A 12,253-nucleotide genomic window follows, 5' to 3' on the forward strand; every position below is an offset into this window, starting at 1 on the left:
AAATGTGAACCGATGGAGTATAGAGAAAATTTTCTCGTTTATCTGAAACGAGAGAGGAATGAAATTCTATATAAATTCAAACGAGAGAGATAAATATAATCTCATTTATTTATTTGCGAGAGAGAGAATCATACGGAGACGGCGTTTAGAAAATTAGATTATGCGGGTCTCACATTCATTCATTCCAAAGTTTTAGAGATTGAGAGCCTCTCTCTCTAGACTTCGCTGCCCCTTCTCTCTCTCTCTCTCTCTCTCTCTCTCTCTCGTTTTTGTTTTGGCACCTAGGTCCACATTTGACCTAGTGTTTTAGCTCTTCGACATTGAGACTTGTTCTCGAGTCATCGTGTTTAATTGTGCCCATTCACTAATTCCTTTCTTTCTCGAGTGATTATTGTGATAGAAACTTTCGTGGTCGGTCGAGTTCCCGATGAAAGAAGAGAAATGTGCTGCGAGGGGAGACGAACGTTTCAACCTTCCAAAGACTTCTCAACGTTCAATCTTCTCAAAAGGTTAGTAAATATTTTATGCCCTTTAATAGTTTTAATTTTTATGTACTTTCTCTTTTTCTAGGTTAGTAAAAATTGTTTTACTTGTTTTAAAGGAAATTTTTAAATTCCGCCGCTTGCTTGAAGCGTTAAATCTTTTCTTAACCCTAGATCAATTCCAACAGCCCCTATGACCCACACTTTTTCACCAAGTTTTGGGTCCGAAACCACACTTTTTCCAACCTTATCCAAGAACATATCCACCTGTCTCTTGTTTTGATAGATGTCCCATTTCTATTATATTATCGCATTCCATCTTGCTACCGTCCTTCTCTTTAAGAATGTCTGGACCCAAGTCAAATTCGCGCCCGATTTTATCTTGTAAACCACTAATACCAGTCGCTTTTGATGCCATGATCCAGATTACCTTGTCGAACTTGCTCCCTATCTTGTCCTCGGGTTTCAATAGGCTGCTGTGGAGAAGCTTGAGCATGGTTGCCTTACCAAGCCCTCCCATCCCTTGGACTCCAATTCTCATAGTTTTCGAATCCTCAAAGCAACCCAATACATCTCTTTTTGTCTTCTCGACCATTGTTTCACCTCCAAAACTCGATGTCGTCGTCAGCTTCTCACTCCCACATCGCGGTAGATCCCTGACCAAATTTCCTTCTTGAAACTTAACACCTTCCTCGTACAGTTTCTCCACATCCGGTATCATTTCTTCAACTTTTCTCCCCACCTCTGCGTGTGATAAGAATTTGACCCGCCTCACTTCGTTTTCAATCTTTTCTGTTTCTCTAACCATGTTCTCCACACGTTCCAACCAGAACTTGAGTTCCTCTACCTCCTCGGTCTCTCCGGGAATAACCTCGGTTTCGAGTCTCGTATTCAGGTCTGCTTTTTGACGAATGAGTCTTTGAGAGGCCTTTTTAAGAGAATCCATGTTCTTCCTTATGTCTCTATGGTGTTGCCATCGTTTTGCTGCTCCGGACGATGCACATTCCACAAGAGGGCCAATTACAGTCACAATAAGCTCCATTCCTGCATGTATATATTTATCCCTGCATCATTGAAAATTTCTGTTAAATTAAAGCTTAGAGTATCATTTCATGTCCTTTTTTTTACTTGCTTGAAATTTGATATATCCTTTAAGTTTCATATCCTCGCCCTGCACTGTCTTTTACTTTTAAAAATAACTCATGACAAACGCAATAGAGCCACCTTACCAATGTTTCAATTGATTTATTTGAATTGCAAAGTAACTACGTTTCAAAATTTAAAATAAACAGTCAATCTAGAAATATATTTAAATAAAAATTGCATTATGCTGCTTCCATTGTTTTAGTTTTGCAATTTCTATTAATCAGTATATACATATATGAGCATATATTAACTAAAATTTAACTTTCGAATTCGGGAATTTGAAGCTTTCCTTGAATTTTTCTTGTTAGCTACTTTTTTTTAAGTGTATGGTGATAGATTTCGATTTTTGCGGGATTTTAATACTTTAAAAAAGAAAAATGAAATGAAGGCAGATACATCTTGTTAGGAATATTACCCACTGAAGATAAAAAAAAAAAACATAAAGATTACTGCATTCAATAAGAAGTTTACTTTATTAGCATTTATGAATAGTGGTTGATTTCTAATTAGAATAAATAACAATTATTATCCATAACTTCCGTATTAAACTGAATTACATGTTGGAAATCTAAAGTCGAGCGGTGAGCTAAAATATGGTCGATGATTGATACATGCCTGGATAGCTGTATCTAAAATTATATATGTGAAACACAAGTGAAGATTGATTACTTGGTGGGAGCATTCTACACTTTTGGTAAGTGCACGGCCTAGGCAGACTTTGGTTGTTGATGTGTCGTTTAAATACCATTACGAGACATTAACTGAGGTCACTATGATGGTCACAGTGAGACTTAATCTAAATCCTAAAGTGATCATAGACTTCTAGATCATATCACCGGGTTCTTTGACTCATTTGTTAAAGGCTCCTGAGACACCAGGATACTTATGTCTTGAGAATCTGGAATATGATCTCAGCGAAACATTATTCACATATACGGAATCCAGCCTTCCTGGAAGAAGGTCAATGTTCACTAACCTAAGGGTTGATATCAGAACCGATAGATTGCATGCAATTTCGTAGTAAATACGTACAAAAGAATCTTTCGCTGGGGAAGTAACAATGCTTAGGGCTCGTATGTATCAAGAAAGGTATAATGGATTAATTGACCTTTCTCGATACACGTTGAACCTAGAGAATTTTGATCACGTATTGACTATATCAGTGGATGCTCTTACGATGAGTAAAATACAATTCTAGTAGTAAGAAAAGTGCAGTCTTGGATTATTTTGTGGAGTATCCCCAAGATTGACGAATCGATTAAATGAGAGAAATGATTGTTTCGTCTTTTTAATCGAATTTGTAGGAGCTTCTGTTACTAAGTCAATAGTCTACGATTCGGCTTTGATAAAGATAGATAAGAACTCTCGAGTAATTATAAAAATTTATAATTACAATCTCTTAGGTGTAAATGATTAGCATTATTTATTCAGAAATGAGTCTATTTGCTGATTTAACTATTTACTGTGAAATTTAATTATTTATTCTTAGAACAAGTAAATAATTAATTGAATTTTGAGTTGGGCCTTCTAGACACTGCTAAATTAAAAAAATCTTTGGCCCAATACTGCTGTGGTGGCCGTCCAACATATTGGAAAAATGCCCAATATTTCTCTTTAATTAGTTGACCTAATTAATTAAATAAGAGAGAGAGTTTTATTTAAAACGAAATAAGATATAGTCTTTTTTCTCTCTCATACTTAAATTCCTAATGTATAAGAGAGAATATTTTATTTGATAGTATCTCTCCATTTAAAAAGGCATAAGATATTACCATTTTAAATATGTTCCTTATTTTAAAGAAAGTATTAGGAAATAAAATATCATAGATTATGATGTGATGGATGCGAGAAAAATAAGGAATTGTAATCATGATCCAACGGTTGATCTAATCTTGAGACCTAGGGTTTCCTTATTTTTCTCAAGTCCACCACAATAAATACGGGGTCAAGGAAACACAATTAACACCTGGAAAATAGTGCAAAAATTTATAGGTTGCTTGCATCGCTCTCGTTGTCTTTTCTATTTCAAAGAAGAAAATCTAGATCTTGTTTAATTAATAATCATATAAATAATTGGCTAGTTAGCGTAATTAATTATTTTCTGCATGGTTATTATGGAGAACAAATCCTAACACATCTTACATAAGCTAGGGCCAATCCACAAGGAGATAACAACAAATGTAGTTAGAGAAAATAGAACTAAATGCCTTTGCTATAATATGGTCTGCCATAGTGTTAGCATAGCGCAATATCATCGATAGAGACCAAGTAGTACAACTGCCCAACAGCCCGCGAATATCCTTGTTAAGGACTCCGAATTTCCTCGTCTTCACTTTCTTATTGACCGTTTTCATGACCACTTTGACGTCTGATTTCACTATGAAGTTTAAGGAGCCATGATCTTGTTTGTGCGATGATGAGACTTTTGCTGATCGCAAGCGCCTCAACCATTGGGCAGAATAACATCCTTACCACTTGGTTCCAAAAATTCATATAACCTTTCACATATCATCTCGAAAGATACTTCACATGCCACATATCGAGATCTCAATAGTCGAGATGCATCAATATTGATGATTTTTTTTCGAGGATTGTGTCGGTTCACACTCTGTTTCGGACTAACACTTGAGATCCATTCGCGGTTCAACCCAGGGCCAGGTTCTGAGGTCGCATGTAGGATGGTGTCATCAAACGTATGAGATCATAGACCTTACATGTGCGGGAGTTCTTTGGTTCAAATCTTGTGGAGGAAATAAATAGTGAATTTAGAGGGGTGCAGAGGGTTTTCCCTCATCACGCTCTCCGGCGTTCAACATCGGCGTGATTGTAATGTTAAACGATAAGGAGAATACGTCATCTTAGCTCGAAAACATTAAGAATTTGAGAGAGTAAGTATGGGGGTTCTCAGCTAAGGAATGAGTTACAAAAATGCGGAGGAATGGGCGAGACCTATGTGGGAGGTCTCGTGCATCCCAGTCTCTCCATTGGTCGACGAGACCTGTACAAAGGTGTCACATGTAGGAGGTAGGTCTTAACATTGGGTGGCGAGACTTATCGAAAGGTGTCGTCTACTGGATCCTATCCTCATCGAAAGGTAGGTTTCAGCAAGATAAGCGAGACATGCCTTCTTGGAATGGCCTCGATCATGGCCCGCGAGACTTACCTCATTTGCCTGGGTCTCATATGTGACTAGCGAGTCCTGTCCTTTGGGACTTTCACTACTGCAAATAAGTCTAGGTTTTCCCTCTCTCTCTCTCCAAGTTTGCCCCATATTTCTCAACCACGCTATTTGTGACCAGGTTTGTTCCCTTATCCTTTTGATATTTTTTTCTTTATTAGTCGCTCCCTCACTCTCTACCTCACCACGCGTCGCCTCTTTCCGCCATGACTTGCATTTCATCCCTCATTTTGGTCGCACCTCCATTTCATCGCAGGCGATTCTAGGGTTCGGTTAAGGTAAGCCTCTAGTATCTCGCTCCACATCTTTGTCCTTATCGCACTCGTCGATCTCGAAATTTGATTATGTGATTCTAGTTTGTTCTTATTTGTTGATTTGTTTTGGATAATAATAAAAAATTAAATTAATCTATTATAAAAAAAAGGGCAACAAAGACTCTTAAAGAGTCGCTGTTGCTATTTTTTTTAAATCACGAGTCTTCCACGACAGTTGTTGACTGTAATTCAAACAACTTGCACAATAATTTTTAATTATCGTTCAATTAGTTTGCACGATAGTTATAGAAACTGTCATACAAGCTTCAACGACATGGCCTTGCACAAAAGAAAAAAAAAGTTGTCGTGCAAGCCAAATTTTCTATTTGTCTTTGTCTCACCCAAAATCTATGGGACCTCTTTGTGGTCTCACATGGCCTTGGTCGAAGACTGGCTCTACGGTGGTAAGGAATATTCAATTTCCTCATATTTCGACGCCGTATGTCTTTTTCCTAGGTTCATATGTGAGAAGTTGAAATGCCCAAGGCACACGCCATGGTTAAGGAGCTGCTTCGTAGTCTTTGGAACTCATGAATGAGACTAATAGCTTGTTTATAACCTCTTTCATCGACCCGCTCTTCCCCTCGAAGACTAGTTTGTTTCTTTCTGCCCATATAGCCCATATCATCACACAAACATCCCGATATTTTAGGTTAAAAGAAGCTCAAATAGATGTAGGCATATATTGGCAAAATGTGTACCATTGAATTTTTATGGTTCAATGGGTAAAGAGTGAGTGTTCCAAAAATTATCCAAAGATTGGCGAAGAACCAAGATGTGGACCGTGGTTTCCTTCTCATCGCCACACTGATCCTTTGTTTGGATTCCTATCAGTTGGAGATTTTTCCTAGTTGGAAGTGTGTTGTAAAATGCCCTCCGTAATATTTTGACTTTGTTTGCGATATAGAAAGGTTCCACATCTTCTTCCACCCTCGAAGGCTTCTCCATACGGTGCTCCTCAAGGGAGCGGGCGAATGCTATGTGAGATGCTGATCTGATGAAAAAATCACGCATCATTTGTGAAATTCCATATCAACTTTCGCGGGTGAGGATGGGAGAGGTATTGATGGACTAAAACCTATCATTTTCATCATACTAATGAGACACTGCCATTCTATTCGGTCGCATATGTTAATGTCTAGCTTGAACGCCCATTTTTCTGCTTATAATTTGAACCGGACTGTACATTAGTTCGAATACCGAAATGATGTTATCGGTGATCAATTTGCCCGACACGAAAGCCCAATTTGGTTCTCCGCGATCAGCTTGTTGCGTACCCCTTTCATGCGATTAGAAAATGTTATTTAAATGATTTTGCAGACACGATTAAACAAGCTAATTGGACGAAACAAAACGAGCTACTTTGTTGGCATTTTGAGTTATAATGGGAGTATCATGAGTTGTTGGAAGGTTGGCCCAAGTTGATGATTCGGGCCCACTAAAAAGGGTCACGTGAGTTTTTAAATGGCATGTGAGGTCATTTGGGTTATTTTTAGAAGTTAAATAGGCTAGTTTTGTTTTCCTTTTTGTTAAATTTTAATGTTTAGTTACTGTAATTAGAGTATCATTAAATGAAATTAATAAAATATCTTGCAACAATGAATATTTTTAAACTTTTGTTTATATTTATAAGGGTCATAATGTAATTGACTTAGTTTCTTACATGAAATTAATAACAAGAAACTTTGGCTTATAAAATATGTTTCTAATTTGGGTGTTGAATTTCGTAAATAATATAAATTTAAAAAAATGATTAAAATGTTACAAAATTAATGAGTTGGGTACCAAAACGCTCTATAAAAAGTAAGGAAAAATGCCACAATCATGTCGCACTATTTGTAAAAAGAAAAAGAAAAAAGCCTAGCTAAATAATAAAATCAAGAACTTACGACACAAATAGCAGTCAACTAGATGATTCTCAGAAGGACTTTGGACTGTGCTCGGCTCTCTAAATTCACATTAGACTTCAACAAAGTAAACCGTGGGAATCACTGCGAATAGAGAAAATATTAATAGGACATTTAAGTTTCGTATGTATAACTATATATAATTACATGTAGTGTTATAAAATAGTGAAATTTGTTGTGACTAGACCATCCTAAACATCTTATTAGGTCTTTAGCCCAAGTTTCACTTTATTAATAAATTAGTCCACTAGGTAAGTTAATTAATTAACTTAATTAGGTTAATTAATTTACTTTGACCTGAAAAGACTATTTTTTTGAGTAAATTAATTAACCTATCTAAGTTAATAAATTTACTTTGACCTGAAAATACCATTTTCGTAGGTTAATTAATTAACATAGTTAGGTTAATTTAATTAATCTATGGCTGTTGGGCTATTTTTCTAATAAAATGAAACTTGAACTAGATACTTAAAAAGACGGTGAGTTATGGGCTACTAACATAATTGCACCTATAAAATATTACCACATTTGTCATGAGAAATTTCATTAATTGGACTTAAAAATGGATTAAATATCAAGATTAGACCCTAACTTTTTCAAATATCTAAAAATGGACTTTTGGACCCAAAACGGACAAAGCTACCCCTCTGAACCCTATACATCTCTCACACTTCATTTTTAACATTTCAATCACACTCAAATCCACTCAAATCCTCTCTACTTCAGCGGGTTTCAAAAGAATCATGGGTAAGATTACTAACTTAATCATTTTTACAAAGTTTGTGATTGTATATGATAGAATGTAGCAGAAAAAATCGATCAGATCTGAAAACAAAGTCCAAAATCTGGGTTTAACTTGTTTGTACGATGGTATACGATGATGTACGATGAAATTTAAATTTTTGTACGATGAAATTAAGAAAAAAAATTGCGTTCTGTACGATGTTGTACGATGCTGTACGATGTTGTACGATGTTGTACGATGCTGTACGATGCTGTACGATGCTGTACGATGGTGTACTATGCTGTACGATGGTGTACGATGGTATAGGATGTTGTACGATCCTGTACGATGATGTACGATATAGAAGCTTATTTTGCATAGTTTGACTGTTTTTGCAGTTTTTGTCATGATTAACAGCACTTGGGAGAAGGAAGGACACCAATGGGTTTTCACCAATGCAGAATTTCGTGCATTCGTAGTTCCGAAAGAGGTAACGTACACGGAGTTAGTAGATTTGTTATACGAGAAGTTCGAGTTAGACAGATTCGCGTTCGACTTAAAACTCGAAGTCCCATACGCAGTCAGTACAATTCCGGTAGGTCCTGCCGTATTGAAGGACAATGGTGATGTTTCGCATTTTATGAAGCACAAATATCGTAATAGATTTCCACTCTGTGTAAGTTTGGTACCGAAACAGATCGAGGTCATTGCACCTATTGCGTATCGAGGAGTATGTAAAGGGAAAGATGTGGAAGTTGGAATGGTGTCTCGCAATGAACCGAAGAAGAGACGGAATACTCTTGTTATTGAGGATCGACAAAATGATCCTATAATTGAAAACAAAGACGGTGGCTGTGACGATGACTTGTTTAACGAGTACAAGGGTGCCGGAAACGGTGACGAAGTATACAGGCGTGATAGAGATTGTAATCACAACAGTGACGAATATGATGGAAACAATGGTGATGAATACGAAGATGGCGAAGGTGATGAAAACGAAGGTGGCGAAGGTGATGAAAACGAAGGTAGCGATGGTGATAAAGAGAATAGTGATGGATATGACGGAGATAACAATGGTAGAGGTGAAGAATTTGAAGAATTCGCCAATCCCGAAGAATATGAAGAATTTGTGGAAACGTTTACGGTACCAACGGGTCATTGTGAACCATCGGGTCAATGTCAGCGTGAGCCTCTGATGATCGGATCACCTATCGTTCCTTATTCATGGAAAGCACCCGAGTTCAGCGCCGATGATGTTGTGAAGGAAAACCCGAGTCATTATCCAAGTCATTCTTCTACATGTAATTTAAGTGGATTCAAATGAGATTCAAGTATAATATGAAACCACCTATTGTTTAACTAACCTTTGAAACTAACAGGTAGCTCAGAAGAAATATATATTGGGCAGCAATTTGAAAACAAGCATGAACTAAAGAAACATATCCACATGTACGCGTTGAAACATAATTTCGAATTTAGAGTGAAATCTTCTTCGAAAAAGAGATGGTATGTTCTATGCAAAGACGATGGATGCACGTGGAGGTTGAGGGGTGTCGTGCAGTGGTCTGAGATGTGGGAGATTACGTCGTACGAGGGTAAACACTCATGTGGGCATGTTGTTCAAACAGAGGGCCATCGAGGAGCGGCACCATGGGTCATCGGTCACGTATTTAAAGACAAGTACTCAATTAACTCTATGGCGGAGTATTCGGCGCATAACGTCAGGGAAGAAGTGAAGACAAGATGGGGTGTGAACATATCGTATTTGAAAGCTTGGAGATCCAGGGAGAAAGCTATTGGGTACGTGCGGGGTACGCCGAAACAATCGTACCAGAAGTTACCGTCTTGGCCGTACATGTTGAAGCAAAGAATCCTGGGACGTTAACAGACTTTGTGCAAGATGGTGACAAATTCAAGTATGCTTTATTTTCCATTGGGGCATGTCGTAGAGGCTTCAAAGCATGTCGGCCGGTCATAGCATTGGACGGTGCATTTCTGAAGACAAAATACAGGGGACAGTTGCTTTGCGCAATTGCAATGGATGCGAATTTACAATTATATCCACTTGCATTCGGAGTTGTAGATAGCGAGTGTCATGCTTCTTGGATTTGGTTTTTGAGAAGATTGCGAGAAGCTATCGGTGAAGACGTACCTAATTTGGCGTTCATATCCGATCGCCACGTTAGCATCATACATGGTGTCGAGGTTGTGTTTCCTGGTATCCCTCACGGAGCATGTTACCATCATTTACAACTGAATGTCCAACACAAGTTCAAGACAGACCATTGTCGCTTTGAACTTTATGATGCGACTTACGCCTTCAGTAAAACAGCATTCGAAGCTAATTTTAGACAGTTGAGACGTAAGGATGTCGAGATGGCAAAGTATCTCGAAGAAGTTGGTGTCGATCGGTGGGCCAGAGCTTTCTTTCCTGGAAAACGGTAAGAGTCTAGAACTTCTTTTGTACTGAATTTTTTATGTCGTTGATTATATAAATCAAGTATGTTTTATATAGGTACGACCTAATGACGAGCAACAACGCAGAAAGCTTCAACAACAAAACAAGGAATGCGAGGACGTTTCCCATTACGATGTTGCTCGAGTTTATTCGATTCACACTCCAAACTTGGTTTTTTGAACGAGAAGAGATAGCGAACAAGTTGAACAAAAATTTGACACCAACGTGGCAAAATGATCTCGCACAGCTAAATAATAAGGCACAGTTCGTCAATGCGTACGGGCTTGGTCTATATGAATGTCACGTCAAAGACGTAAGAGGTGATTTCGATGTAGACCTTATGGCGAAGACATGCACTTGCGGACTACCACAACAATTGAATATCCCGTGCGAGCATTCTATCGCAGCAACCCAACATCGAAGCATGGACGTGTACTCGTTATGCAGTGACTTTTATTTGAAGGAGACGTGGATTGAGATGTACAAGGAAGCCATATATCCGGTTGGCAATGAAGATCAATGGGATGTCCCGGATGAGATAAAAAACATGAAAGTTTCGGAACCCGTTGAAAAGAAGCAAGCCGGTCGACCGAAGAAAAGTAAACAAGGAAGAAGAAGAATTAATCGATACCCATCTCAAGGCGAAAAGATTGTCGTCCAGCGAAAATGCGGGAAATGTGGTGGTAGGGGACATAACAGAAAAACATGCACTTGGAGGGATTAAAACTTTAGACTTTGTGTTATTTTTATTTTTAAGTTTAAAACTTTAACGTTTATTTGAGTGACCTTTTTATTTTGTTTAATGTCTGTGAGAACGAAGAAGATCTCATCTAGCTTTTGTCCCAAGACTCGTTTTCGTCCACAAATGTCTCGAGTTCTAAACCCTTTGTGAATGTGTGAATTTTTTATGTTTTTTTTTTTGTGAATCTCTTTCATTGAATTACATGTTTATAAGGTACAATAAAAAAACATATTCAATCAATAGTCAACAAACCATCTCGATAATATGTTTATAAGGTACTATTACATAGAAAACCAAAAAGATAAAAAATAAACATCCGAAAATACAAAATCACGGGATAAGGTGGTTGTAGAATAAGTCCACGCACCATTTCTTCCTGAACGTTCTCATATTGACACTTTGAAGAGTGTCAAATGATTCGTTCAGTACTAGGTGCTCGACATACTTCAGTGCGAACATCCCGCAATCACCGCTACAACACAACAATAAGTAAAAGAAATTGTCAAAAAAAGTTGAAACATAACTTGAAAAAAAAAGTTCAATTAACTAATTGTTTAAAAACATAAATTGTCAATAAAAACATAATTGTTTAAAACTTGTCAATAAAAACATAATTGTAAAAAAAAAGTTCAATAAACTTGTCAAAAAACTTGTAAAAAAAACAAACTTTTAAAATAACTTGTCAATAAAAACATAATTGTTTAAAACTTGTCAAAAAAAAGTTCAATTAAAAAAAAATTTTAAAAATAACTTTTACCTGTATGCACATTGTGGGACGTTGTACTCGACGAGCCACGTCAGGTTAGCGAACTTAATTTCACCTTGCCCATTCTCCCGGTAAGAGTAGAGATGGTTCTTGAAGAAACCACCTATGGCCACAATCCTAGCAAATGCTCGACTCCAAGTCTGAATAATAAACATTTTAACAATGTTAAATAACCCTTATAATTTAATTAATTGTTGCTCTAAGGTAATAATTGTGAATAACATAACATTTTACGTACGTCCATCAGCTCAGTGAAGTCCTTTTGATTGTTCGACGACTGCATGAGATCCTTTTGGCAGTCGAGGACGGTAATGGTCCAGGCCTCGATGTCGATCCGAAATGCGAACCAATGAAGGTTCTGGAAGTTCACGACGAACAGGATCTCGCGAGCACCATCCCAAGGCAAAATATCAGTGTCCCTATACCCAGTCATCGGGCTAATAGTTGCCCTCATGTCCCAGTCCACGGGTTCGGGCTCTGCTCCCAGCTCGATGGCCTTCTTGATGTTCGCTTCTTCCGTTGTGAATCGGCTGTAA

At 37.6% G+C, this 12,253-nt stretch overlaps 2 protein-coding genes across 2 annotated transcripts; both read right to left on the minus strand.

Annotated features, from left to right (window-relative positions):
• Window positions 1-729: 729 nt before the first annotated feature.
• LOC149378611 (disease resistance protein RPS5-like) lies at window positions 730-1,524 on the minus strand. The gene has a single exon (XM_089602787.1). It carries the CDS (start codon window positions 1,522-1,524, stop codon window positions 730-732), a length of 795 nt encoding a protein of 264 aa, XP_089458913.1.
• Window positions 1,525-11,212: 9,688 nt separating this feature from the next.
• LOC149378612 (uncharacterized) lies at window positions 11,213-12,028 on the minus strand. The gene is made up of 3 exons (XM_089602483.1): window positions 11,956-12,028; window positions 11,709-11,857; window positions 11,213-11,423 (listed from the first exon to the last, which is right to left on the minus strand). The coding sequence occupies exons 1-3, from the start codon at window positions 11,998-12,000 to the stop codon at window positions 11,282-11,284; spliced, it is 336 nt and encodes a 111-aa protein (XP_089458609.1). The 5' UTR covers window positions 12,001-12,028; the 3' UTR covers window positions 11,213-11,281.
• Window positions 12,029-12,253: the final 225 nt, after the last annotated feature.

The sequence above is a fragment of the Urtica dioica genome, chromosome 12 (assembly GCF_054948205.1).
Source record: "Urtica dioica subsp. dioica isolate 48M chromosome 12, U.dioica_male_clone48M_v1_H2, whole genome shotgun sequence".
Classification (NCBI taxonomy): Eukaryota; Viridiplantae; Streptophyta; class Magnoliopsida; order Rosales; family Urticaceae; genus Urtica; species Urtica dioica.